The 26770-nt window shown below is 52.8% G+C and overlaps 1 protein-coding gene across 8 annotated transcripts; it reads left to right on the forward strand.

The window, feature by feature from the left end:
• The first annotated feature begins 65 nt into the window (after nucleotides 1-65).
• PSEN2 (presenilin 2) lies at nucleotides 66-26312 on the forward strand. 8 transcript variants are annotated; one of them, XM_068985661.1, is made up of 14 exons: nucleotides 66-113; nucleotides 5357-5441; nucleotides 6004-6040; nucleotides 6195-6337; nucleotides 10912-11072; nucleotides 13056-13273; nucleotides 14502-14643; nucleotides 16634-16701; nucleotides 17396-17616; nucleotides 18858-18956; nucleotides 19688-19771; nucleotides 20106-20207; nucleotides 24000-24118; nucleotides 25606-26312. In XM_068985661.1, the coding sequence occupies exons 5-14, from the start codon at nucleotides 10932-10934 to the stop codon at nucleotides 25759-25761; spliced, it is 1350 nt and encodes a 449-aa protein (XP_068841762.1). In that variant the 5' UTR covers nucleotides 66-113; nucleotides 5357-5441; nucleotides 6004-6040; nucleotides 6195-6337; nucleotides 10912-10931; the 3' UTR covers nucleotides 25762-26312. The 8 variants fall into 8 exon arrangements, with proteins under 8 accessions (XP_068841762.1, XP_068841769.1, XP_068841766.1 ...); XM_068985668.1 differs by having other exon boundaries at nucleotides 20109-20207; XM_068985665.1 differs by having other exon boundaries at nucleotides 6009-6040.
• Nucleotides 26313-26770: the final 458 nt, after the last annotated feature.

Here is a 26770-nt window from a genome sequence, read left to right on the forward strand (position 1 = left end):
GTCGCCGACGGGGCGGGGCCGGGGCGGGCTGGGGGCGGGGCCTGCGCCGGCACCGGGTCTGCCGGGCGCTCGGCCAGCCGCGTAAACACCGCTGGAGCGGCGCGGCGGAGCAGGTGAGCAGGCTGGATGGGGCGCGCGGGTGGGGGCCCGATCGCCCGCCGCTCGAAGGGCGCGAGGTGGAGCTGCACTCCGCAGGCGGGGCCCTGCCCTCCGCACGCCCCTCGCCGCGGCTGGTCGCGCCTCGGGGCGGTTCCGGGGAAGCGGCCCCAGCGGCTGGGGAGGGGAGGGCGCCGGGACCGCTGCGGTGGGGGCTGGCCCGGAACTGGCGAGTGGAAGGAGCGCGGGGAGCGGCTCCAGGCCTCGGGCCTTCAGCGGGGCCGAGTTCTCCCCGCTGCCGGAGCCCCCGCCGGAGTGGGCGCGGTGCGATCTGTTAAAGGGCCGGGACATTTAAAGGAGCAGCGCACGTGGGTCTCAAAGGCGTGCGGACGCGGCACTGTGTTGCTCCCTCCTGGCTGGATGGGCGCCCAGTCCTGCAGGCCTGCGACACGCGGCCCTGGGCTCTGCTTGGCAGTGGCAGGAGGGGAGGCGGAGGTATTTCCCCCGGCGTGAGGAACAGGACCTAAGGACGGGCCTGGAGCCCCTAGTTTCGTTATCTGGGATGTTTAGCTGTTTTTTGACCAGGCATTTACAGCTCTGAGGACACTCCCAGAATCTAGCTTTTGAAAAGCTGAATGAACCCGAAACAGGAGCTAATTCCTATCCCAAATTTTATCAATGAAGAAACTCACCCCTCAAAGCTAAAGTGACTTTGTTCAAGGTCACGCAGGTAGGATATATGAGAGCCAGGCTTCGAACCTGTTGTTCTGGACTCTAGTTCTCTTGTCCAGACCTGGGACTAGAGCTCAGCCCTTGGACAGCTGGATGAAATGCCCCAGTCTGTGACTTAATGAGTATTCCCTTTTGACGGTATGAGCTGTGGATTGTTGCAGTAGCTGCATCCTCATTTCCAGATGGGGAGCCTGAGAGGCGGTTCCATCCAGAGCAATCGCAGAGCCACCTTGACCCAAAATTGACAGCGTGGGTTACTCTCAGTCTGTCCTGAGAGTAATTGATCATTATGGACTGGAGCTCTTCGCACATGGTTGGCCCTCAGTCAACATAGCCCCTTCTGTAGACACCTGAGTCTCCAAGGACTTCGGCTAAGACCTTTGGTAGTAATTAAAGGCTTTGTATAAGCTGCTGCAGGTGTGTGAGCCTCAGGTTCCCCTCTGGGTGAATGTGGCTGTGTGGGGGCAGGAAAGTGTTAGCAGCTATGTTTTCTGGGCCCAGCTGGTGAAGGGGCCTGAAGTCCTGTCTTCAGCTCAAAGCTGCAGCTTCAGCCACTCATGAGGCAGGCCATCCAGGTTCTTGCCTTGGGTGAATGTGGGAGCATTCAGGGCAGAGGCTGGAGGTGGAGGACTTCGTGGGATGTTACTGTGGAGTGGGATGATGGTGCCTTGGGTTTTTAGGAAAAATTCTGTATCATTTGGTGTTGAAGTATTTATGTACCAAGAGTCAGATGTATGCAGGGTTGGGAGGTGATTACTTTGAGCCTGTCTGTTTGAGGAAGAGGAGGACAAGGAACAGCCTGGCCAGAGGCTGCTGCTCAACTGTGCCTCCGGGCCCTTCGCCCCGCCCCCCCACCCCCAGCTCCTCTGTGCCTACTCACAGCTCCTCTGCACACATGCACACAGGCTTTGCCAGAACGAGAGGTTCCACCTACCTTGGCCCCTCTCTTACGTCATTGATGGTAATAATGACAATAACGTCACTTATAAGTTTGTTATATACAAGAAAAAGCCATTTTGTACAGTAGTTGTCACAGTTATCTAAAGAGTTTCCATCACACTGAAGTGGAAAGGGGAAGCTAAGGTTTACAGAAGGGGAAACTAAGGTTCAGGGAATTAAGGACCTTGTCCTGTCCGTGGCTTCTGTGACTGTGAGTGCCAGCATTTGAACCCAGCTGGCTGCGTCTTCTGCATCTTTTGAGTTTTTGCTTGGGAGACCTCCCACTCTCACACCCCACCCATGTGCCTGCATGACTGCCCCGGACATTGCTGTGGGATCTCTGTTAGAACCTACTTGGCAAAGCCAAAAAAAAAATTTTTTTTAAAGAAACTAAAGCATTGTGTGTATAGGTCACCTTATGTTTCTATTGAAGACACATTCGGCTGTTTTTCAGCTGTTGATTTGACTTTTAGACACTGTTTAGTTGGTAAGACTGGCAAGGCAACAAATGTTTCTACAAATATTTCCACCTGTCCCTGGACTCCAGCAGCTGGGGGTGGGGCTGGGGGGTGGAAGGCAAAGGGCTCTGAGGTTGGCATACCCTCCATGTTGCCCCTGGCCAGGGCCTAGGGGTTTTTCCTCACCTTGAGCTGGCCGCATCTGACCTGGCCTTCAAGCCTTGTAGAATCAGCGTTGGCTTCTTGACCAGGAGGTGGTGAGGCTGCTGTGTGATTACAGTCTGGGCAGAAGTAGTTTCAAAGTGATCCTCAGTGAAGACCGGATGTCTAGGAGGGGGATGATTACTGTCCATTCTTTCCATTGCCTGGGCGAATGGGTTGCTCATTTGTCTTTGCTAAAATACAGTCTTCTGGAACAATGGGAAGAAAAGTTTAAAGGGCACTCACTTTCTGCTGTACCTTAACCAGAAACTTTCTGACTTTTTAAACATGAAAGCAATATGTGTTCACTCTAGAAAATTCGGGAAACTTTTTTCTTCATGTCATCTGTTAGCCCCTAGTCCAAAGAACCACTCTTAACATGAACTTCCTTAGAGTGCTCTATGCACATACCTGTATTCATGTATTAAAATATTAGAAGTAGGAAACTGAAAGTGAAGTTTTATATCCTGCTTTTTGTGTTAATATCTTATGCCTTCAGAATTTTCCCTTCACTGAGTGTTCTTGGAAATCCACTGAGTATGTGACCCTCTCAAGTACTTGGAGCAGCAGGGAAGAGCTCCTCAATGGAAGTTTGGAGACCTGAGCCGTAACTGTGGCTTCTGGTCATGGGCCCTTGTCCTTTTGTCCCTCTGGGCTTCAGTTTTCCCAAGTATGAAATGGGGTGCTGACTGGATGGCCCGGAAGGTCCTTGCCAGCTCTGACCTCAGTCTACGGACGTGCCCTTTTGTTTGACAAAATGTTCATGTTGCCAGTATGCCCTGGGCTGGGGCTGAAGAGGAAAACACCCAGGGCCGGAGTGAGGCGTGACCTTGGTACTCAACTCATGTTTGATGGTTTAGCATTTTTGTAGCTTTCCAAGGGGGCCATCAGCAGGCTTCTGTTGTCCGCTCTCACTGCGTCCCTGCCTTTATTTCATTATAATTACCGCTTATTGAACATCTACTCTGTGCTGGACACATTGCACATTAGCTCTAGTTTTTACAGTCATCTTGCAAAGTGTGCCTATCTTACTTTTTACACAAGAGGAGGTGGGTCATGTGAAGTTAAATTGTCCGAGTATGTGGTTCAGATCCATTGGCTAGCTGGTTCAAACTCTGTCCATTTCTAAGGCTCAGCTTTTTGACTGCTGTCTTGGTGTTTTTCATTGAAAGCAAAACCACGATTTATGGGAGGCTGCTCAAAGGTGGCTCGGTAGCGCACGGCCAGTGTGGCTACCTTTGCAGCATCCCTCTGTCACTTCCAAACTGCCCCTTTTCCAGGCTCCTTCAGGAAGTGAGAGAAAACGTTTACTGAGCACTTTTGAGTAGGAAAGGGCAGACAGAGGGAAATCTAGAGCCTGGGTCAAGGTTCAGGAGGCCCCAGAGGGTCACCTGGGGCCTGTGACTCAGGAGAGTGGAGCGGTACTTCAGGGTCTCCCTGGGGGACGTGGGCCCCTGCTCCAGCTGAGGCCGCCTCCCTGTTCTGGGGAAAACCATCCAGCAAGTGATGTGCATCACATTATGGGCTGGATGGATGGACAGATGGGTGACGGTCAGCTAGGCCCATACATGGTCAGGTGCCTGGGCCAGGGGAAATAGGCTGGCAGGCAAGCTGTGGGAATTTCTAAGGGAATTTCCTCACCCCATATAAGGGAAGGCTGGGAACGCAGGAGTCGTGGGAGCTCTGTGAAGTAGCCATGTGACCATAGAAAGTGACCTTTTTAAAACCATTGCTGCCCTCTTTGAGGGAGCACTGAAAATTAAAATGAACAAACAAGACAAAACAGAAACAGATTCATGTTGATGTTTGGCAGAAGCCAACACAGTACTATAAAGTGATTATCCTTCAATTAAAGATAAATTAATAAAAACAAAAACAAAAAAATAATGCTGCAATGAATATGGGGGTGCATATATTTTTTTGAATTAGTATTTTTGTTTTCCTTCAATAAATATCATAAGGAGAATTGAAAAAAAAAAAAGCAAAAATAGACCAGCAGATCATGGTTACCAAGGGGGAGGTGCAAAATAAAAGAGGATTAAGAGGGACAAACAACCATGTATAAAATAAATGATACAAGAATGTAATGTATAGTGCAGGGAGTATAGCCAGTGTTTTACAGTAACCTTATATGCAATGTAAATCTGTAAAAAATTTTAAGTCACTATGTTGTACACCTGAAACTACTGTAATGTTGTAAGTCAACTGTACTTGAATACTGCAAGAAAGGAGTACTGTTAGGCCTGTGGAGACAAAGCCTTTCTCTTTGCCCCCCGCTGTTGACTCCCAATTTTCTTTTGGAACCAAAATTTCCATGTTTTTCCTTGAGGCACTCTTGTTTACGATGGAATTTAAAAATCGATTTCCTACTTAGGTAGGAATCTGTTTCCTAGTTGGGTCCATTGACCTTAAATTTTAAGGTGAAAACCTTTGCATTTTTCTGAAATGAAAATCAGGTTGAGGAAATTGGGTCACCAGGGTTCCATAATAATTGCAGGAACTGCTGACACAGGCAAGGTTGGGGAAATTCCCTGGGTCAGACTCCCTTGGCTTGGCTCATTCAGCATTTGGATCCCATTCAACTGATTAATGGGAGTGAATGGTGGCTTCGTTGGATGTTTGGTTTTACATCCTAATCCAAGGAGTGTTCAGCCACAGTGCCTTGTTGTGGGAAGGGTTTCCAGGATGTAGTCTGGGGCACCTGTTCCTCCCATTGGCCTCTCTGCATTATCCTGTTGCTTCCTCGGAGAGAGTGGAGAGCTGGTTGCTATGGGGTCGATAGGATTTGACATCAGCAGGAGGAGAGTCGCCCAGCCCCACCCCCACCAGCCTGTGAGTCAGCCTCCCAGCGGGAGTTCTTGGCGTCACTAGTGCTCTGATGTGGACAAACATCTAGCAAGACTGTTTATCTGCATTTTTTTCCCTCCAAGGATTGCAGAGTACCTACAGGCTTCAGTTCCAACTTAGAAGCCAGAGGAATCCATCCCAGCTGCTCTGTTCTCCTTCAGGAGCCAGGTAATAAGAGGGGTTAGGAGAAGGTGTGAAAGCGGCTTCCCAAGGTCCCCTGGGTCCAGTGAGAGGGGATGTGGGAGAAGGCAGCATGGAAGAAAATCTGCCTAAATGTTGATACTTGTTATTTCCCTTTTAAAAATTAATAGCTTTACAAAAAACAGCAGACACAATTCATGTTTTGCTATAGGAGTTTTAAAAAATGCAGAAAATATCATGTGTCACCCGCAATCTCACTATCCAAAGATAAGCCCCTTTAATGTTGTATAATATTTCTTGCCAGTCCTTCATATATATATATATATCTATATATATATATATAGATATATATATACATTTTGTAAGAAAAATCAGATGGTTATATCTGTGGTTTTAAATCTACTAAATTTAGCATCTTGGGTTTTTTTTCATGTTAGTAAATAATCTTTGAAGTAAGATTTTTATTAGTCATATATCGGATGGATATATTATCGTACAAAGTCAGACATCTTAGTCATTTTCACTTAAAAAAAATTATAAATGACTGCAACAACCATGTTTTCAGATAAATCTTTTATTATTTTCGTAGGACAGATTCCGAGAAGGTAGCATTTCAGGATCGAAAGGTATGAGTGTTTTTAAAGCTCTTGATGTTTACTACCAGAAAGGCTGGTGCAGTTTGTACCAGGGATGCTTGAGACCCAGTTTTTCGCACCCTCCTTCCAGGTGGGCATTGCATGCGTACCTTGTCAGTCAGATCACTGCATTCTCCCCCTGCAGCTCTCCTAGTCCGAGAAAGCTCCTGTTGCTCTTCCTCCCCAGTGGATCTCAGCCCAACCACAGGGTATTCAGGAGAAAGGACTGCTCGTTCTTTCACGCCTGCATTCAGCGAGCACGTTGTGCAGAGCAGCAGGTGTGCTAAGGTAGGTGAGTGAGGCCCTGCCCTTGCGGCAAGGAGGTGAACTGTTACTGGGCACTTTCAGTACCAAGTTTGGGCCCAGGCTGGGGCATCTCATTACTTGGCAGGAGCAGCTCCAGGGAGGGTTTAACACCAGCCTAAGAATCGCCCAGGGACTGTCTCAAAATGCAGATCCCTGGACCTTTGGCCAGAATGATACTTAGGATCTGCATTTTAAGTAAGCACCCTAACGTAGTGTTTAAGAGCACAGAACTTGACCACCTCGGTCCAAGGATGACTTTGAACTTATCACTTTTAAAATCTTTCTCCTCATCTGTAAAATGAGGAATAACGGTAGCACAGTAAGTGCCCTGCATCAAACAAGTTCTGTTCCAAGAGGCCATAAATCCAATTTGTTTGTAAGTCCAACAAAGTTAGCCTAGGTACCCATCTAACAAAATCGGCTATATAGTACTATACTGTAAGAGGTTTATAATACTTTTCACACAAATAATACATAAAAAGCAAACAAAATTTTTAATCTTACAGTACAGTACCTTGAAAAGTACGCCAGACATGTGAACTCACGTTACTGGCATGCAAACTCATGTTCGAATCTCTAAAAGTGTGCAGGTTGAAGGTTCATATGTAGGGGACTGACTGTATCTCGTTCCTGACTTGTGTTTAGTACACAGTGAGGGTTCAGCAGCTGCTCTGCCACCACCCTTCAGGTGGCCTGGGCCATGTTGAGAAACAGCATCTCCAGCATCTTACAGCTTTCTGAAAGTCCTAAGCCATGCCTTCAGATGCTGGGAGCCCCAGGAAGCACCTCCAGCTGTCCCCACCTCCTCCAGGCCCAGAGGGCTGTGATTAGGATGCCCTTGCTCCAACAGCCAAGACCAGCTCTTCCCGGCCACAACCTCTCCATGCCCTGCTTTTCTGGGAGTCCTGGGCAGCATCCACGGAGGGAAGGAATCTGCTCAGGGAGCATTTGTTTTCTGGTGAGGAGGCCATGCATTACATGTGGTGGATGGCAGAGCATGTTTTGCAATTTTCTGACTTTCTCCCTCTGCAATGCAGTTTCACATGGAAGGGATATAGTCTGTTTTTAAACATGCTCTCCCTGGGTGTGTCCGCAGACTTTGGGAGGCAGACGTGTTTTCCTGGGATTTGGTGTCTGGCTGAAGAAATGGAAATTGGAAAGGACTTAACTCCTACTTGATCGTGGGTCCCCTGCTTTTCTCTCCCCACCTGCCCTGTGGCTCCCTTTCTCCTTTAAGAAGCATCTTAGCCTCTTATTTGTCCAGTCCCTTCATGCTTTGCTCTAGGGACTGAGGCAGCCTGGCTGCCGGCAGCTGTGGTTCTGAAGGGTGAGCTTGCCTCTGCCCTGGGGGCTGCAGCCCTGGCATTTAGATGCAGGAACTCCTGATCCGCTCCTCCAGTCACTGTGAAGATAAATTCCAGGGCCTCTAAAGGCGTGGGAAGAACAGAAGGAGGGAGATGGTAACTAAATTATTAATTCATAGCCCAGACAAAACAAAATATTGAAAGAGCTGCTACACTGTTCAAGATAGGATGTCCTAATTTAGCTTGAGGTGCAGCCAGCTCTGTGTTCCCTGTTGCTTTTTGAGTAAGAATGGACTCAGCGTTGCCACAGGGTCAGTGAGGGCATCTCCTGGGCCCTGGGCAGGTGTATGTTTAGGATTTATCTAGCGGGGCCCACCCTTGCAGAGGAGCGCTTTAGAGTTTTTCTGCCTGGGTCTCCAGTAGGTAATTTTTTTCGTTACTGTTAGCATAGATGAAGGACGCTAAGAGCTTCCCAGCGTCCCAGCCCAGTCCCTTCTAATGGGGCTCTTAGGTAGACTCTGCTGGTCCCAAGGTTTGGGCGCTGAGGAGCAGATCCTCCTCCTGGGTCCTGGGCGGCACCGCTTCTGGGGGCTCCGGGGAAGAGGCAGGAGGGCTCAGCCGGCCCTCTGCTCCCACCCAGTGCACTCTGGTCACATCCCTCCTTAATTCAGAAACCTTGGCTGCTCCCTCCCCCGGCTAGCTTCAGCCTTCCTCCCCTGGCCAGGCCCCCACGCCCCTCCCTCGGATGGTCCCACCTCCCATCACTGCCTCCGTGGTCCCCACGCTTCAGCCACCTCAGCCTGCTGGGTGTTACAGAATTTCAGTCAAGGCCCCCATCCCGCCATCTGTTTACGAGGCTGCTTCCAGGTGCCCCACCTACTTCAGCCTCTGCCCGGCAAGATATTCCTAACCTTGTGTCTCATCTCATATCCCTCTTCCTCCTAAAGACTTGAGACGTCTACTCCCCGCCGTTGATAGACTGCCCCCTAAGTCTTAACTCCAGTGGCACAGCGTCCTGTCACCTCTCCTGGAAGCTACCTTATTCTGCTTCCTACGGATGTCACTACTGCTGTCCCTCTTATACTTGTTCCCCTGCTGAACCCAGGGGAGCTGAGCTTGCTCATTTCGAATTCCCTGTAGGAGCTACGGGAAAGCCTTCTGTAAGGGCCTGAGTTGGTGAGCAGGATCAGGCTCTGCTGTGGGCCTGGACTTGGGGATGGAGCTGAAGTCCAGCTGGGAGTAATGCAGGCGATGGCCTGGGACACTGTCTTCAAAACAAAGCAGCAGCCTCAGAGCCTCTGCCAAGATGAACAGAACTGGCTGCGTCGGTGGAAGGAACGTGCCTGCCTTCTCCACTTGAAAATCATAGGGACTTCCCTGGTGGTCCAGTGGTTAAGACTTAGCCTTCCAGCGCAGGGGATGTGGGTTTGATCCCTGGTTGGGGAACTAAGATCCCCAACCTAGTGGCCCCCTTCCCCCAAAAAAACCCAAAACATAAAACAGAAGCAATATTGTAACAAATTCAATAAAGACTTTAAAAATGGTCCATATATTTAAAAAAAGACACTATAGAAATAGAATAAAAATGATCATAAATTCTGAGGGCCACTGACATGGAGATGAGCTTTGAGACGAGAGCAGACCTGACCGTTCCTACTGGCGTGAGTGTCCCCAGGATCCCAGGAGGCAGGTGATGGGGGAGCTGGCCCTGCTGGCGGCTCAGCTGACCTGCCCAGGGTGTTGGTAGGTGTTCGGGCTGCCCCAGCGTCCACATGATGCTGCTGGGTTCACACGCCACTCAGGGCAGCACAGCAGTGTCGAGGGGACAGGCTCCCTCCTCTGTGGCCCTTTCAGCTTTGGTTTTTCCTGTGGGTCCTGCCCTCAGCTATACTTCCCCAACACAGACACACACACATGCACGCTCCTCTCTTGTGGTCTCAACTCACTGCTCCCGTGGCCACAGCATCTAAACCTATGATTCTCATCTCCCTCCCCTCCAGCTCAGACCCTGGCCCTCAGCTGCCTCCCAGTCAGCTCCCCGCTTTCAACCATTTACATTCAGCAGATTTCCTGACACCTCGTTCTCCCACCTCCTCCATCCTACCCCCTGCCTGGTCATTGTCCTGGACTCTGTCCTGTTGTGTCCCCAACATCTTGTCTGTATGGATTCTCTCCCCTCACTCCCATCCATCTTGCTGCTACCTTAGGCCCTGTTCACGACCCATCATTGTCTCCAGGGAGGTCACCTTTCCTTCTTTTTACTCCTTTTTCAATCAGTGACCAGACTGAGATTTCTAACCAGAGATCTGGTCTGTCACTGTGTCCTCAGGGGACAAAGCACACCTCCTTAGCATGGCGCTGGAGACCCTTCACTTGTCCACAGCAGCACCCCCCTCCCCAGCCCTGGCAGTGCCAGGCTCGGGCTGAGACGCTCTTTACGCCCTCTGTCCTTCCCTCCCGCCTGGGAGAATCTGTGTCCATCACAGGATGGTATCTTCTTCAGAAAACACTCGTGATCTCTGAGATTTAGTCCCTTCTGTTCCTTTTAGTGAATGCTTGGATTATAGAATTTGCCGTATTGGATTGGTTTTTCTTCTTTTAGGACAGACGTGTCCGTGGCACATGATAGATGGTGGTCAGATATTTGTTGATTGAACACATGAGCGTGCTGAGAGTTTAGAGAGGCCCTGATGTTTCTGGTTGGTAGTTTCGCCCCCATGGCCTGGATCCTCTCTAGCCAGTCCCTCTCAAGACTGCTGCAGCCTCAGTCGTGGCTCCTGGGGACTGTGCTTTTTTCTTAAATGTTTATTTATTTATGGCTGTGTTGGGTCTTTGTTGCTGCTCAGGCTTTTCTCTAGCTGCAGAGAGCAGGGGCTCCTCTCGTTGCGGTGCACGGGCTTCTCATTGCAGTGACTTCTGTTTTGGAGCGTGGGCTCTAGGGCACGCGGGCTTCAGTAGTTGCAGTTTCCAGGCTCTAGAGCACAGGCTCAGTAGTCGCAACACACGGGCTTCATTGCTCCTCGGCATGTGGGGTCTTCCCGGATCAGGGATCGAACCCGTGTCTCCTGCATTGGCAGGTGGATTCTTTACCACCAAGCTACTCGGGAAGCCCTATAGCAGCCCTTTGACAAATGCATCCTGGATGGTCACCTGTGGGCAGGACCTGTGTCCAGGTTTTAAAGTCACCTCTCACTCTCCACTGTCTTTGCCTCTCAGGAGAGTGGCATGAAGACCCCTGTGCTCCTTTTCCAGGCATTTCTGGAGGCAGGGCCATGCTCACATTCATGGCCTCTGACAGCGAGGAAGAAGTGTGTGATGAGCGGACGTCCCTGATGTCAGCCGAGAGCCCCACGCCGCGCTCCTGCCAGGACGGCCGGCAGGGCCTGGAAGACGGAGAGAGTGCCGCCCAATGGGTAGGTTCCTGCAAGCAGCCGTGGTCGCCCGACAGGCCGCTGGTGTCCCATATCTCATGGATGGAAACCAGGCCTTCCCTGATGTGAGAGGGAGGGGAAGTGAAGGTGAGAACTGGCCAAAGGGGTGGGTGGCCCACCATGGTGGATCCTAGGTCTGCGAGGGCTTGATCGTGGATTCTGCACATGCACGGCCTGTCACAGACCGACTGTAGTAGACTGCGTGATCCACCCCGGCCCTGCCCCTTCGGTTCACCTTCCTGAGCAGGTTACTGTTCCCACAGGAACCTGAGAGTGAGTGGATGCTGGGGCAGGCAGCACCGAGGCTGGAGGGAACCTTTTTTGGGAGATGCTGGAGATGGGAACCGAGAGATTAGCTGATTTCGTGTTTGACTTTTGAGCTGGGGATGTGTTTTAGTTCGTTCAGGCTGCCATAACAAAAATACCACAGACTGGGTGGCTTATAAAGAGCAGAAGTGTATTTTTCATTGCTCTGGAGGTTGGGAGGTCAAGGTCAAGGCGCTGGCAGATCTGGTGTCTGATGAGGGCCCACTTCCCGGTTCATAGGCAGCTGTGTTCCCTCTGTGTCCTCACAAGGCAGAAGGGTTAGGGAGCTCTCTTAGACCCCTTTTATAAGGGTGCGAATGCCATTCTTGAGGGCTCCACTCTCATGACCTAATCACCTCCCAAAGCCTGTATCTCCAACACCATCATGTTGGGCATTAGGTTTCAACATATGAATTTGGGGGTCACAAACATGCAGCCCATAGCAGAAGGGGTGTGCTGCACTGTGAGCTTGCCTCTGCAGCCCGAAAGCCAGGAGATTATAACAGTATGAAGTGGAGCGCGTACTTCGGAGAGTCACTTAGTCAAGCTACCTCCCTCCTCATCAGGGTAAAACAGCATCTGAATTTGCCTAAATCCTATTCTCTATTTTGCCCATTCTAGTATTTTTCTTTCTTCCAGCCAGCCTCATTCCCCTTTGCTGTAACTTGAACTCACTTCTTCTCCTGTCCTTCTCTGGGATCCAAGAGAGATCTCAGCAGCTCAAGGCCACAGCCCCGCTACTCCTTAGCCAGTTCTTGCTCGTTGTTTTGTCTTTTATCTCTTGGACTTTTTGTGCATTACAGTTGTTTCAGTTCCTGTTCATTAACAGTTTTCCTTTCCTTCTCAGTTGAATATCTAGATGGAATTCCCTCTGCAAAAAACTGATACCAAAGAGCAGTCCTTTTTGATTTCTGTTTCACTTGGCTTTGTCTTGGCTGTTACTGTAATTAACAAGGCAGCCAGTGATCCTGAACTGTCACAATTCTGAAACACATTCTTGAAGATCAGTGTATGTCAGTGTCTGGCAGGCATCCTAAATGCTGCCTCCTCATTTATACTCTCCCACTTTCCCTAACCTGGATCCTCCCACATGCTCAGTGCCTAGTTAGCCTCCGGTTCAAAGCTGCAAAGTTTGCGTGCTTGATTTTGGCGGGGGCAAAAATTTCAAAGTAATTTCTTTCTCTGCAAATTCCCAGTGCCTTATTTGTTAATACAATCAAAGAGAGTCCCATGTGTGCTGACCATTCTGGTTTGTGATTTTTGAACCAAAAATGTTTAGTCTCTGCCTTCCTCCTGTCACCTGGCCTAGCTCCTTCCAAACTAGTATGGCCATGTGACCAGAACTGAGTCCCTTCACTGATGGAGGGGACAGATCTGCAGACCCATTCTGCAGACTGTCCTCGTCCACGGCCACCGTGGCCTCCCTTCCTGCATCTGTGGTGGCTAGTGCCAACTCTCAATCTCTAGTTGTCCTCATAAACTTCTCAATGTCCCGGAATGCCACCACTCCCACATCTAAACTACAGCCCACAGACTGGTTCTTACATCTGAAAAGCGACATTCAAACTTCGCGTTTCCAGTTCACACACACCCTTGCTCTGTGTCGGTTGGCCTCCTCTGGGGGGTATTCCGTTGTCCTCACAGCACAGTTTCCCACAGAGAAGCCAGGAGAGTGAGGAGGACCGTGAGGAGGAGGACCCTGACCGCTACGTCTGCAGTGGGGTTCCCGGGCGGCCGCCGGGCCTGGAGGAGGAGCTGACTCTCAAATATGGGGCAAAGCATGTGATCATGTTATTTGTGCCTGTCACGCTGTGCATGATCGTGGTGGTGGCCACCATCAAGTCCGTGCGCTTCTACACAGAGAAGAATGGACAGCTGTGAGTTGGGGGCCGGGGGTGGGTGGGGGAGCGGGACTTGGGGAGGAGGGTGTAGCCTGTGTTGGCCACTGTACCTGTGGCCCCATGACAGCCACAGCAAAGAGCAGGGGTGGGGAGCTGCCCGAGTCCCCACCCTGGTTCGTCCAGAGCCTCCTGGTTGTGTGACCTGCCAGGCACCTTCCTAACCGCTCTCGGCCTCAGTCTCCTCATCTGTATGATGGGTTTGATAGCAAGGTTACCAGGAGAACTGAGAGAGTTAATCCATGTGCAGTGGCCCTGCACCCTGCTCTCACTGCAGGAGTCAGGTTCTCTGCTCCATCCCAGGTGTGGCGGTGCCACCCGTCTTGCATGACCACGGACAAGTCTCTTTCTCTTTGGGGCTCTCATTCATACTCCCGTGAATGTAAAAACTAAAGAGGACCACACGATTTCTGAGCTCACTCACAGACTCACAAGGGAGATTTTGTTTATCTTAATAAAGAGAATCCAGGAAGAAGCAGCAGCCTGGGAAAATGGGAAGCTTCCCTCTGCTCCCTCCCCCAGCCTCCCATGGTATCACTGCTGAGTACCTTCTTGAAACTTTTTTTTTTAAGGGAGTTTTTGTTACATTTTGTTTATGATTTTGATGATGAACGGAGTAGAGAAAGAAGCCCTCACCCTCAGGAAGCATATAGTCTGTTGGGGACTCAGAGCAGCTCAGGCAAAAAGCATTGAGACCTTGAGAACTTGGCAAGCAGTTTGCTTCCCTAAGAGTATGGGATCAATGAATTGCCTCCTGAGTTTATAGCTGCCGTGCTGTGATTCATGGGGTCACAAAGAGCTGGACACAACTGAGCGACTGAACTGAACTGTGCGGCTACTGGGCTACATTGGGTGTGGGTAGGGGTAGCAGTTGGGGTGGAGGCATCCTAGGCTTGATGGGGAAGTGAGTACAGAGCTGGGGAATGGGGTCAGCTGTTATAAGCACTTCCGGGAGAGGTTTTAGTATGGGGGCCCGGGAGGCTGTGGTAAAGACCAGTCAGGCCCTCCCATGTGGCTGCATCAGCTCAGTTAGAAGCTGGAGTTAGGTGCCAGGGAGGCAGGACAGCTGGTGAGGATGGTGGGCAGCACTCACCAGGGCAGCCAGAGTGCTGTGCTGAGGGCTGGGGGTGCCCAGGATGCCTGCTTCTCCCTGGGTTGGGGGGTGCAAGCCGGCCGGGTGCAGAGTTCCAGCCCTTGTCTCCTTCAGCATCTACACGCCCTTCTCTGAGGACACGCCCTCGGTGGGCCAGCGGCTCCTCAACTCCGTGCTCAACACCCTCATCATGATCAGCGTCATCGTCACCATGACAATCTTCCTGGTCGTGCTCTACAAGTACCGCTGCTACAAGGTGAGCCGGTCTGCCTGCTCCCTGCCTCCTGCCTGCCTGCCACGCCTCAGGGCCTCTCATGCAGCAACCCTGGCTTTCATGCTTCAGGGCCTCTTAGAAGCAACCCTGGATTTCATGCCTCAGGGCCTCTTACGCAGCAACCCTGGATTTTATTTTTAAACAGAGCTCCTTTTTTCCTGTAAAATAGACCTTGCGTTTTAGAGCAATACCTCATTTTATTGTGTTTCACAGATACTGTGGTTTTTTTTTTTTTTTTAACAAATTGAAGGTTTGTGGCAAACCTACATTGAGCAAGTCTGTTGGTGCCATTTTTGCAACAGCATTATTTTCTAATTAATGTTGTTTTTAACATTTTTTAAAGATATAATGGTATTGCACACTTAATTGACCTCAGTATAAGCATTAACTTTTGCATGAGGTGGGAGACCAAAAAATTTGTGACTCTCTTTCATGTGATACTCACTTTATTGTGATCTGAAACTGAACCCGAATATCCCTGAGGTTTGCCTGTACTTTCTCCCACCCCACTCCTGCCCCACCACGGGTTACCCGATACTCCTGTGCTTACCACTTACACTTAATCCCACTTAACTGAGTTCCTCCTTGCTGTGTTCATAGGGTCACTTCTCATATTCAGAAGTTAATTTTATTTTGCCTCTCCTTCTGAAGAAGTCAGATTTTCTATTTTAGGCTCCTTTCAACATATACTTCCCCTCCAAGCTTATTTTTATTTTCCCATTTGCCTTTCAGCTGGGGGTGTACAACTGCTATACCGAGGTCTTCCAGCTCCCAGAGACCTTTGGGTGGGCCCTGCTCTGCAGAGCAGCTCTGGGGAGGAACAGGGGAGTTGAGCCCCACCTAGCCCAAATCGTTCACAGAGATCTATAGCTTTTAGGCACGAGTTTCAGGCTTTTCTCCCGAGGAAGGCTTTGAAGCCATGAGGGCTGAAAGGAAGTTGAACAAGATGTTACTGATCAGCACTGGATATTCAGGCTGTTGGCGTCTGTGGAGCAGGTAGAGAGAGATGGAGAGCCTCAAATAGAGGGACTGGCTGGGGGTGAGCAGTGGGAGGGGCGTGTCCAGGAGCTGGAGCTGCCTGTGTAACCGAGGCAGAGTTTGTGATCGGGGCAGAGGTGGCCGTGGATGGTGGGAAGTAGGGTGGAGGGCTTTTGTTTGGAGCAGAGGCTGCGGTGTGCATGAGGATGAGCCAGGAGCAGGGCCGGGGAGAGCCGGCAGTGCCGTGGTCAGCAGCTGTCACGTGACCACGCTGGGAACTGCTGGGAGGCCACCGAGCCTCCATTCAGTCAGATTTACTCCACGACACGGACAAGAGGTGACGGTGGTCTGGGCAGGCTCGGGTGGGATGAGGAGGATCAGCACATACCAGCGTGCCCCTTCCGCTTTGAGCAGACAACCAGGTGGCCGCTGCGGTCCCCAGTGGCCCAAGCTGGTGACTGATGGGTCTGTCCTATGAGGAGGCAGGTTGCAGTGACACCCCCCCCTCACCTTTGACCCTCCCTTATTTGGGCCAGGAGAGGAGGAGCCTGCCTTGAGCACGCTGTCTAAAATAGAAGCACCCCGTGGGTCTCTTGTCACTTTGCCCAGCCAGTTTTTTTTCACAGCCCTTATCTCTTCCTGCTAGTGTGTGTCTGTGTCTGTTGTCTCACTGCCCACACCTGGGGACATAGCACGTGGGAGCAGAGACCCGGCCAGCTTTCTCTCTAGAGCCTGGAATGTGCCAAGCGTGTTCTTTCCAGGTGAACAAGTAGAGAGCTAGGTGTTTAGGCATGAAGGATTTCCAGCTCCTTTGTATGCTTGCTGGGTTACCTGGAGAGAACACCTTGAATGTCTGTGCCCTCCTTACCTGTAAAACAGCCACCTTCCAGCATAGTCAGGCGGAGCCTAATGAGGAAGAGTTTCCTTCCTTGGGAGTCAGTCCCGAGGACCAGGGGCCTGGGGGCCTGCAGTCATGATGCCTGTTTCCACCCAGTTCATCCACGGTTGGCTGATCATGTCCTCTCTGATGCTGCTCTTCCTCTTCACCTATATCTACCTCGGGTGAGTGGCTGCTGGAGGGCAGCAGGACCTTGGGTGAGTGGCTGCCAGGGCCAGCAGGTCCCCCGAGACCCCTTCCCTGTGGCATGGATGGGTCTGAAGGACCCGGGAGGGAAGGGCGCTCCTCGGGCTCCATGCTTGCCCCTTGTTGCTGCTCCAGGAGCCTGGCCTCCTTGACACTGGGGTGGAGCCCTTCATTGGGCCACACGTCTCCTTCTGGTTCCTGATTTAAAACAAAGACTCAGAGTCATCACAGAGAAGGCTGTGAACCCCAGCAGAGGCAGGGATCAGAAAGGCCTCAAAATTTACATTCCAATCTTTGGGCTGGGACTGGGTCCCTCCTAGTTTTGGGGGAAGGTGGTCTCTCTTGCCCTGGATTTAGGACATCAGCCTAACCCCGGGGCCCAAAAAGACTGCAGGCACAGGAGAAAACACTTTTCCAGAGATCTTTTCCTCGGGCAGAGGGTCGTCCAGCCCAAGGACAAGATGTCGGTGTAATCCCCACCTTGTTTCAGAAAGTATTTCAAGGGGTTACCTGTGGGGCTCATGGAAGTGGGGAAGGCGGTGTTGATAAATGAGCCCAAGATTGGGAAAACCCAGGCTGGGACTTGATGATTGAGGGTGTTGGACTGCCTGCCTCTGGGCCTGGCGTCTCCAGTGAGTGTCCCAGCCCCCGGGCTCCACTTCGGTCCCACAGGGAAGTGCTCAAGACCTACAATGTGGCCGTGGACTACCCCACCCTGTTGCTGACCGTCTGGAACTTCGGGGCGGTGGGCATGGTGTGCGTCCACTGGAAGGGCCCCCTGGTGCTGCAGCAGGCCTACCTCATCATGATCAGCGCGCTCATGGCCCTGGTGTTCATCAAGTACCTCCCGGAGTGGTCCGCCTGGGTCATCCTGGGCGCCATCTCCGTGTATGGTAGGTGGGCCACCGGCCTGGTGGGAGGCCGTGGAGTGACATCCAGGGCTGAGTCCTGACTGCTGGACAGGCTTGGTGGTTGCTGAGACGTGTCACCCCCCCTCCCTTCAACCCCCTAGGGAGGCCTGGATGGTCTCTCTTCTGAGAAGTTCACCTTCATAAAAAAACCGGGTCCTATGGAATCATGACTGCTGACATGATTACTCATAACAGCAAATGTTTACTGAGCACTCATGCCCTTATGCACTTTGCACTCCAGGTCATTTACTCCTCAGAACAACCGTGAGGCTGGGCACAGTACCAGTAAATAATGAGTAGCCCAAATGCGAGCTGCTCTTTAATTAGTATAATCTTGCCTCGGTATCCTTGGGGGACTGGTTCCAGAATCCCCTGAGGTACCAAAATCCAAGGATGCTCAAATCTCTTACATAAAATGACATAGGATTTGTATATAACTTATGTACATCCTCCCAAATACTATAAGATTTTTTTTTTTGATGTAGACCATTTTTAGTCTTTATTGAATTTGTTACAATGTTGTTTCTGTTTTATGTTTTGACCTTTTTTGGCTGTGAGGCATGTGGGATCTTAGCTACCCTAGCAGGGATCAAACCCACACCCCCTGCATTGGAAGGGGAAGTCTTTACCACTGGGCCAGGGAAGTCCCCTCCCAAATATTGTAAATTATCTCTAGATTACGCATATAGTACAACATAAGCGATATATAAATAGCTGTTAATAAAATGTAAATGACATTTATAATTGCCAGTGTGCAGCAAATACTGGTTTTGAGAACTTGCTGGAATTATTTTCTGAAATTTTTGATCCACGGCTGGTTGAACCTATGGATACAGAACCCAGAGATCTGGAAAGCCGACTGTATTAGTGAGATTACCATCACCAGTACTGCTTCTTACATTCTTAGGATAAGGAATTTGGGGCTCAGAGAAATGGGACTTCAAGCCCATCCTCTGGGTCTCTGAGCCACAGCAACAGCAGTCCCTGTTTGCAGTTAGCCCGCTCAGACCCCGCCATGGGCTCCAGCCAGTGTAGGCTCTAGGGACTGAGGGTGAAACCCAAGGGTGGGGTTGCTGAAACAGAGGGGCATGGTTGGAGAGCCTTGCCCTGAGGTTCCAGGATACACTCACTCGTGCCTGGTGTTAGAGCGCTGGCTCCTGTCTGGGGGCTGGCTGGGAATAAACGTCTTTCTTAACGTGCCAGGGATGACTTTGCTTTCTCAGATCTTGTGGCTGTGCTGTGCCCCAAAGGGCCACTGAGGATGCTGGTGGAAACCGCCCAGGAGAGAAATGAGCCCATATTCCCTGCCCTCATATACTCATGTGAGTGACCCCCGTGCTTCCTTCAGATGTGGGAACCAGGGTTTGCATTGGCCTTGGCTTTCAGAGTTGATGGGGAGACAGTTAACCTTCTTCCTGACCAAAGGAGGGGAGGTAGCCTTGGTGATCCCAAGAGGGGTCCACCTTCCCTAGATGAAGGTAGGCTGCGTCCTGCTGTGGCTCAGGAAGAAGCTTGGACATTTAGAGCAGGAAGAGGGCTTCCAGGAGTATGGCCTTCCTGCAGTTGCATCTCACCCAGGCCCACGTGGGCCTGGGCCACATTCCCATGAGCCTGAGGCCACCCACTCAGCCCTCCAGGCCCCTGGAAAGGGACTTTGGGGAGGGACTGTTCAGGGAAGGGGTCTGGGGAGGCAGGTGGCAGGATGCCTGCCTTTCCCTGGGCTTTCTCAACAGCTGAAGTTCAGTCTCTAAAGAAGGGTTCTCGGGGTTGCTGCTGGACTCAGGGCCAGTGTGCAGGGATCTCTATTTATAAAAGCATCAGCAAGCATGCCCTGACGGTGGGCATTTTGTGGTGGGCACTGTGCTGGGTGTTGCATGTGCAGCGGAGTCTGGACCCCCAGAGGCCCCATAACAGAGGCCATAAGCAAATACCCACAGGGATGAGGGTCCCATGCAGGCTTTCTGGGGACACAGACTGTCCCACTTGCCTCCCAGGCCCCGGGGGCAGCCATAGTTAGTAGTGTCTGAGGCTGGACCCTTTTCTCCTTCCCCAGCTGCCATGGTGTGGACCGTAGGCATGGCCAAGCTGGACCCTTCCTCTCAGGGAGCCCTTCAGCTCCCCTACGACCCGGAGATGGGTGAGTATCAGGGGACTGACAGCCCGTCATCATGGGGGGTGCTTTTCACTGCACCCTGCCCAGCCTGCCTGGCCTCTCTGGGAGGCACAAGGACAGGAAGGGCAGGGAAGACTGTTTCTGGGCACGCACACCCTAGGGATCGGGTGCAGGTGGAACTTCACTCCTCTGCCTCGGCCCCACTTTTCTCCCTTCCCTTCCCTTGCTGTGTGGTCTGGAGAACCCTCTTTGTGTCGGGCTGGGCGTGGTGCGAGGTGGGGCAAGGAAGCCCTGGGCTCAGAGAACCCTCTGACCATCTCTTGTCTCTCTCCCTCCTCACCTGACAACGGACACCCAGAAGAAGACTCCTATGACAGTTTTGGGGAGCCCTCGTACCCTGATGTCTTTGAGCCCCCACTGCCTGGCTACCCAGGGGAGGAGCTGGAGGAAGAGGAGGAAAGTAAGGCGTCCAGATGGACGGTCTGCGTGGGCCTGGGGTAGGGCTCCCTGAGGTCAGGGAGGAGCCCGTTTGACATCAGAGATGCTTCACAAAGTCAGAGAGAAGCCTGCCAAGGCGCAGTCCTATGGGCAGGCCACGGGGACTTAATGCCCAGGCTATCTCGTGTGTGGCAGACGTTGGCTGTATGCCCACTCTGCACCGGGGGGTGATTGTACGGGTGCTGCTATGTGGACCTGGGTACTCACCACTCTCGGGAGCTGGGAGGACCGCACAGAAGAACATAGGGTGGTAGGCGCACTGACAAGGCCATTGACCTGCTTGAGGGGGTCAGAGGAAGTCTCTTGAGGAAGTAACTTCTGAGCTGAGCTTCAGCGGCTGAGGACGCAGAGGGGGACACACAGTGCAGGGGGGTTCGGTTTCCAGCCGAGGGCGCCTTGGGAGCAGTGACCCTGGGGCTGACTTAGAGGAAGCGGAAGCAGGATGCTGAGACCCAGGTGCAGAGATGGGGCTGGGAGACAGACAGGGGCTCCAGGGGCCTTCTGGATCAAGATGGGGGTTCTCGTCTGTGTCCTGTGAGCGGTGGGAGCTGTGGGACGGGGAGGGGTTTGAGCTGTGCAGGAGGAGGGAGACGATGGGCAGGGCCAGGGCTGTGGCTGGTAGAGTGTGTGCTCGAGTAGCCTGAGGCCGTCCCAGTGCAGCCGTGGGGTCGCAGGCGTGGGCTCTGTGTCCTGGGGGTGAGCTGGGCTGCGCAGACCCGCACTGCCCCACACTGGGGCTGTGGAGCGTAAGACGGGTAGAGTTGGGACGCAGGCTTCCCCCAGGCAGAGCCCCGAGTGGCTGGGAGCAGAAGGAGCAGGTGTGGAGGACCACCTTGAAGACACGCCCAAAGACCTTCTGACACATGGTTGTTTCCAAGCGGATTAAAATAACCGGCCAGCACACGCATATGGACCACGAGCGTGTGCCGGGAGGCTCATGGGGCCAGGGAGATGCTGCTGCATTAACACAGCTGCTGCCCTTGAGAAGTTCCCCACGGAGCAGCCCGAGTCAGGGGAGGCTGGGTAAAAAGTACTCAGGACGGATGTGGGGAAGGCAATAGGCTGGAGGCTGGCCTGGAAGGGACAAGTCGGCAGTCACCCAGTACACAGGCAGCGGGCCGGAGGCAGGCCTGGCGCTGAGCCTCTGCCCGAATCAGCATGGGTCCCACGTGGGCACCATCCCCACACGACCACCCACCTTTCACATGCCAGCCACAAGCTCTGGGGGTCTCCAGGCCACCCACACTTCTGACCGACTGGCTACAAATCTGGGGATTCTCACAGCTCCATCAGGTTGGAAAATTTACTAGAATGACTCTCAGAACTCAGAAAATTTCTATACGTACCGTTACAGTTTTGTTGATATTATAAAAGATACAGATGAGGACCAGCCGGCCAAATGAAGAACACGTCACATAGGGTGAGGTCTGGGAGGCTCTCTGCCCCTGGGACCCGGGAGTCACCCCTACCCCTGCACATGGATGTGTGTATTGAGTTTCAGTGTCCAGAGTTTTTACTGGGGTCTCAGTACACAGGCATAATGGATTGAGTCCTTGCTCATGACACTGGACTTCCTCTCCAGGCTGCCTCCTCTCGCCAGACTCAGCCTAGCCTGGAGTCCCAACCTCCTTATCACATGGTTGGTCTTTCTGGTGACCAGTGGAAATGGCAACCCACTCCAGTGTTTTTGCCTGGAGAATCCCAGGGACAGAGGAGCCTGGTGGGCTGCCGTCTGTGGGGTCGCACAGAGTTGGACACGACTGAAGTGACTTAGCAGCAGCAGCAGCGCCATCCTCTCGCTTGCATAAATGATCCAAGGGGCTGCTGGACGATAAAGACAGTCCCATCACTGGGGAAATTCCAAGGATTTGGTCTCCCTCCCAGAAGGAAGGACAAAGGCTTGTTAGATTTCTGTTCCACAACAGCACTGGCAAAGGCTCTGATGAGAGGGGAGGAAGCCATCTGGGAGCTCTGGGATGTTTGGTGGCCAGAGAAGCTGGGGGCCGGACCTTCAAGGGTGAGCGGTACTCGTGGGAGCTCAGGCTTCATCCTGGAGGCTACGGGGAACCATCAGGGGTTTGTTGCTGGGAATTAAAGTGAGCAGAGCTGCATCCCAGGCAGATCCCGGGCGGCTGCGGGAACACAGACTGCTGGAGGATTGGGTGAGGGAAGAGCCAGAAGGGCCGACTCGGGCACCACCACCGGCATGGGATGCACCGGGAGGACCTGGCTGGACAAGGGATGGGCAGGGAGGCGGGGAGAGGGATGAGAGGGGGGGCCGGCAGGTGGGAGACTTTGGAGGACCTCAGGTGGAGAAGCCAGAGGCACACGAGGGGGAGTAGTGCTCAGGAAGGTCAGGGTTCCAGGCCCGAGGAGTCACCAGGATATACTTGCTGTCAAAACCGTGGGTCCCCAGAAGGTACCCAGGAAGGGTGCAGGGTCAGAGTGGAGACCAGACGGCCCGCGTGGGCGATGTTAAGGGGTTGAAGGGAAGGTCGTTTGTGGAAGATCCTGGGGAGTAGACAGGGCAGGGTGCTGAGATAGGCAGCATAGGGGGTGTCCATGGGGCTGGGTGGTGGCCTTGCCTGAGCACACTGCCTCAGGTCTCTGAAGTGCATGCGAGGTGAGCTCAGTTCCTTTGAGAAAGAACTGAAAACGGAGAGAGAAGAGAGCAGGCAGAATAGGGAGGCAGGAGTGGGGGTGGTATCAAGAGACCCACAAAAGCAGTCCTCTCTGTAAGAGGGCAGAGCTTACATGCTTGCCAAAATGAGGAAGTTGGGAGTGGTGGGGGGGTGAAGGAAGGGACAGACTAAGGTGAGCTGCTGCTTGCTAGGAGCCCAGAGAGGAGAGAGGAGCTGGATCAGACGGGGCAGAGCATGTTTCCTTGATGCAGACCCACTCAATTCCTGTCTGTTTCATAAGCATTTTTATTGTCCATGATGAATGAAATTATCCTATAAGAAGGTGTACAGGGCAATTGTACTGAAGGAAACAAAACATTCTAGAAGCTCATTTCCTTTTCAGTAATGGATACACTAGTTACAAGTTACGTTTATCTTCGCTGATGGCTCAGTGGTAAAGAATCTGCCGACAGTGTGGGAGAGTGGGTGTGATCCCTGGGTCAGGAAGATCCCCTGGAGAAGGAAATAGCAACCCACTCCAGTACTGTTGCCTGGGAAATTTCCATGGGGCTGAAAGGGTCGGACACGACTTAGCGACTACACCACAACAAGAGAGTTGATTGACAATATACATTTACCTCTTTTAAAGAGACATTAGTCTCCAGAGGACCTCAGGTATCATATATGTTCTTAAAAGCAATGAAATTAAATTTCCTAAAAAGCATTTATAATTCACACTCAGCGCTCAGTTGGGTAACTTCCCACCAGCTCTGGACAATGGATTTTATTCACTCCTGACTTTACTCAGACCAAGTACCAACCACCAGTTTTGCATGAATTATCAGAAATGCTGGCTTTGCACAGCTCAGAATGCAAGTCAGCCAGACCACAGGTTTCCCCCTTTTCCCCACTGGCTGCTGTTTTTCTGAGACAGCTAATCCTTGTCCCGGAATCCAGGTGAGGTGGGCTAGGCAGTGACACCACCCATCAGCCCTCTGAGGTCCCCAGCCTCTGGACCCTGGGTCCCCTGGGCTGGGCCAAGTGCCTGGGCTGTTTGGCTGGGGTCAGCCTTCTCTGCTGCTTCCTCCGGGGGCTTCTGAGACCTACGGGTTCCCTCTCTCTCCACCACACAGGGGGCGTGAAGCTGGGCCTTGGAGACTTCATCTTCTACAGCGTGCTGGTGGGCAAGGCGGCCGCCACGGGCAGCGGGGACTGGAACACCACACTGGCCTGCTTCGTGGCCATCCTCATTGTGAGTGGGCCCGGGGTGCTCCCCACCCGCCCCTGAGCAGTGGGGGTCTTCCTGGGGGGCCCAGGGAGTTTTCAGATGCTGCTGTCCCTCGGAAGGGCTGGGCAGGGTTGACAGAAAGATCCTCAGGATGAGACCAAGGTTCACAGGAGGATCTGGTTGTCAGTAGGTGCAGGCACAGTGCAGGGAGGGTGACCAGGAGCTCTGGTGTTACTGAGTGTGCGTGCTGGGTGCCAAGGTCTTGGCTAACTCTGTGCGTTTGTCTCACCGCACCTGTGAGGTAGGGATGGTGACCTGAGATGTTTCGAAGATGGAGCAGGGTGAGGGCCTGGCCATGGGCACAAAGCTGCGAGGCCCGAGCTGTGATTTCAGCTCGGGTCTCTGACTCCGGGGCTGTGTGTTTTCCCTCCACAGCACCCAGACATCATGCAGTTTTGAGTCCCCCTGGGATCTCTTGGGGCTTGAGAGGGGGCCCCTCACTTTGAACCCCAGCGGTGAAATTTGAAGGCCCGTCTTCACTTAGGGGCTTCCCAGGTGGCGCTAGTGATAAAAGAACCCACCTGCCAATGCAGGAGACACAAGAGACGCAGGTTCAATCCCTGGGTCAGGAAGATCCCCTGGAGGAGGAAATGGCAATCCACTCCAGTATTCTCCCCTGGGAAATCCCATGGACAGAGGAGCTCAGCGGACTACAGTCCATAGGGTCACAAAGAGTCGGACACGACTGCAGAGACCTAACACACATGGTCGCTTATCATGATCAGGTACACATACTGGGGACACATCCTGGGATGATTGGTGGAGGTGGAGGCCCTGAATGGCCTCAGTGCTTTGCCTGGTGAACCTTGGGCATCACGTGGCATGTTAGGACCAAGGCTCCAGTTCTTTGGACATTTCTATTTGCCCACAGTGTGTGTCAACGACCGGGTTGGGGACACCCAGGCTCCTCCACTTCCAGACTGTCCCTGAAGCCCTGCTCTCCCCGGGGAGAGGACAGGCACTCTAGGTCCCTGTCCCCACCTTGGCCCCCTGCCTGCATCGGCTAGGGCAGGGACAGGATAGGCAACCACCGCGCCTGCTTGCGGTGGGGGGCAGGGGAGGTGTCACTTGGCATCTTGGTTCCCTTGGTGTCCGCTGAGAACACTGGGGCCTTTCAGTCAGACCCGTCCAGTTCTTGTGTAAATACATGTCCCCTGGGGGAAGGCTTCATGCCATCAGGTCACACGTCACACGGCCAGGGGAGGTGGTCTGGTAGCAGCGGCCCAGTTCAGGAGGCCTGCTTGCTGGTTCATCCACTCGTGTGCAAGGCGTTAGTACTGGCTGAGAGCCTCTGCCCCCACGCACCTCGCAGAGCTGCCGAGAGGACCAGGGGAGATGCTGGGGTGTCAGGGCTCCTGAGCCCATGCCCTGGGCCGTCACTAAGAGCTCCCCTCCCCCCGTCCACACCGGGGGTCACCTCCTCCCGCTCCCCCCGCCTCTGTGTCCTGCAGGGTTTGTGTCTGACCCTCCTGCTGCTCGCCGTGTTCAAGAAGGCGCTGCCCGCCCTCCCCATCTCCATCACATTCGGGCTCATCTTCTACTTCTCCACGGACAACCTGGTGCGGCCTTTCATGGACACCCTGGCCTCCCATCAGCTCTACATCTGAGGGGACGTGGGCACCATGGGCTGGCAGCTGTAGGGAGCGGTGACCGGAGGCAGCTGTCTGATTCTACACTCTAGTGCCATATATCTTTAAGACTTTTCTTTCCTTTAAAAGAAAGGGAGAATGAAAAAGGCTTGTGTTAACTTCGTGAAGAGGAAGGGCCAGCTTTGTGGTGCTAGTGGATTTGTCACCAGGCCTGGTTCAGCCCGTCGTGAGCACTCGCTTCACCGACAGGAAACCCGGGAAGTCGGGCCAGAGGCGCTGAGGGTGGTTCTGAGATGTGGGGGGCGTGGGGAAGGCCCCCTACTCTCACCCCCCCAGCCTGGCGTCCTCGGAGAAGGGTTCAGACGGAAGACAAGGCAAGGATCTCTGGGACCAGGAGGCCATGCCCGGGATGGCACGAAGAGCCTGGTCACTCTGGAGAGGAAAAGCTGATTTTCTCTGCAAGGAATGTTCCCCATGCTTTGTCTATGATGTCATCATTAGTTGATTACCTTTAGAGTCCTTGTCACAGCAGTCATTGCTGGGAAGTGTCTTAATATACCATCAATAAATAGCTGAATCCTGTCACAGTGCTGGGGTTCGGTCTGTTTGTCAAGTGTGGGCCCTCTCCCTGCCTCTCCTGGGAGAACGTGTGTGCCCTGGCCATGGAAGGGAAGAGATCTGCCCAGTTGTGAAGGAGAGAGGCTTAAATGCCCCCCTTTCTGCATCGTCTTCTTGAACTAGGTTTCCTAAGCAGAGGCATGCTGGCTGGCAGCTGGGCAGGTGCCGGGCCGGCTGTCGTCAGAAATACTGCAAGGCTGTTGCCAAAACACCGGAGGAACGCGCAGTGGGGTGGGGAGGGGGCCGGGGGAGCCCAGGAACCCGTTCTCCCTTCCTTCTGTGGTCATATCTCTGGGCACTCCATGGGACGAGGTAGGGGTGCAGATTGGTTTTTCCTTTTTCTTTCTTTTTTTTCCCAGATGGGTCATTTTGAAAGTTTCTATTGAATTTGTTACAATGCTGCTTTCTG

The sequence above is a fragment of the Capricornis sumatraensis genome, chromosome 14 (genome assembly GCF_032405125.1).
Source record: "Capricornis sumatraensis isolate serow.1 chromosome 14, serow.2, whole genome shotgun sequence".
NCBI lineage: Eukaryota > Metazoa > Chordata > Mammalia > Artiodactyla > Bovidae > Capricornis > Capricornis sumatraensis.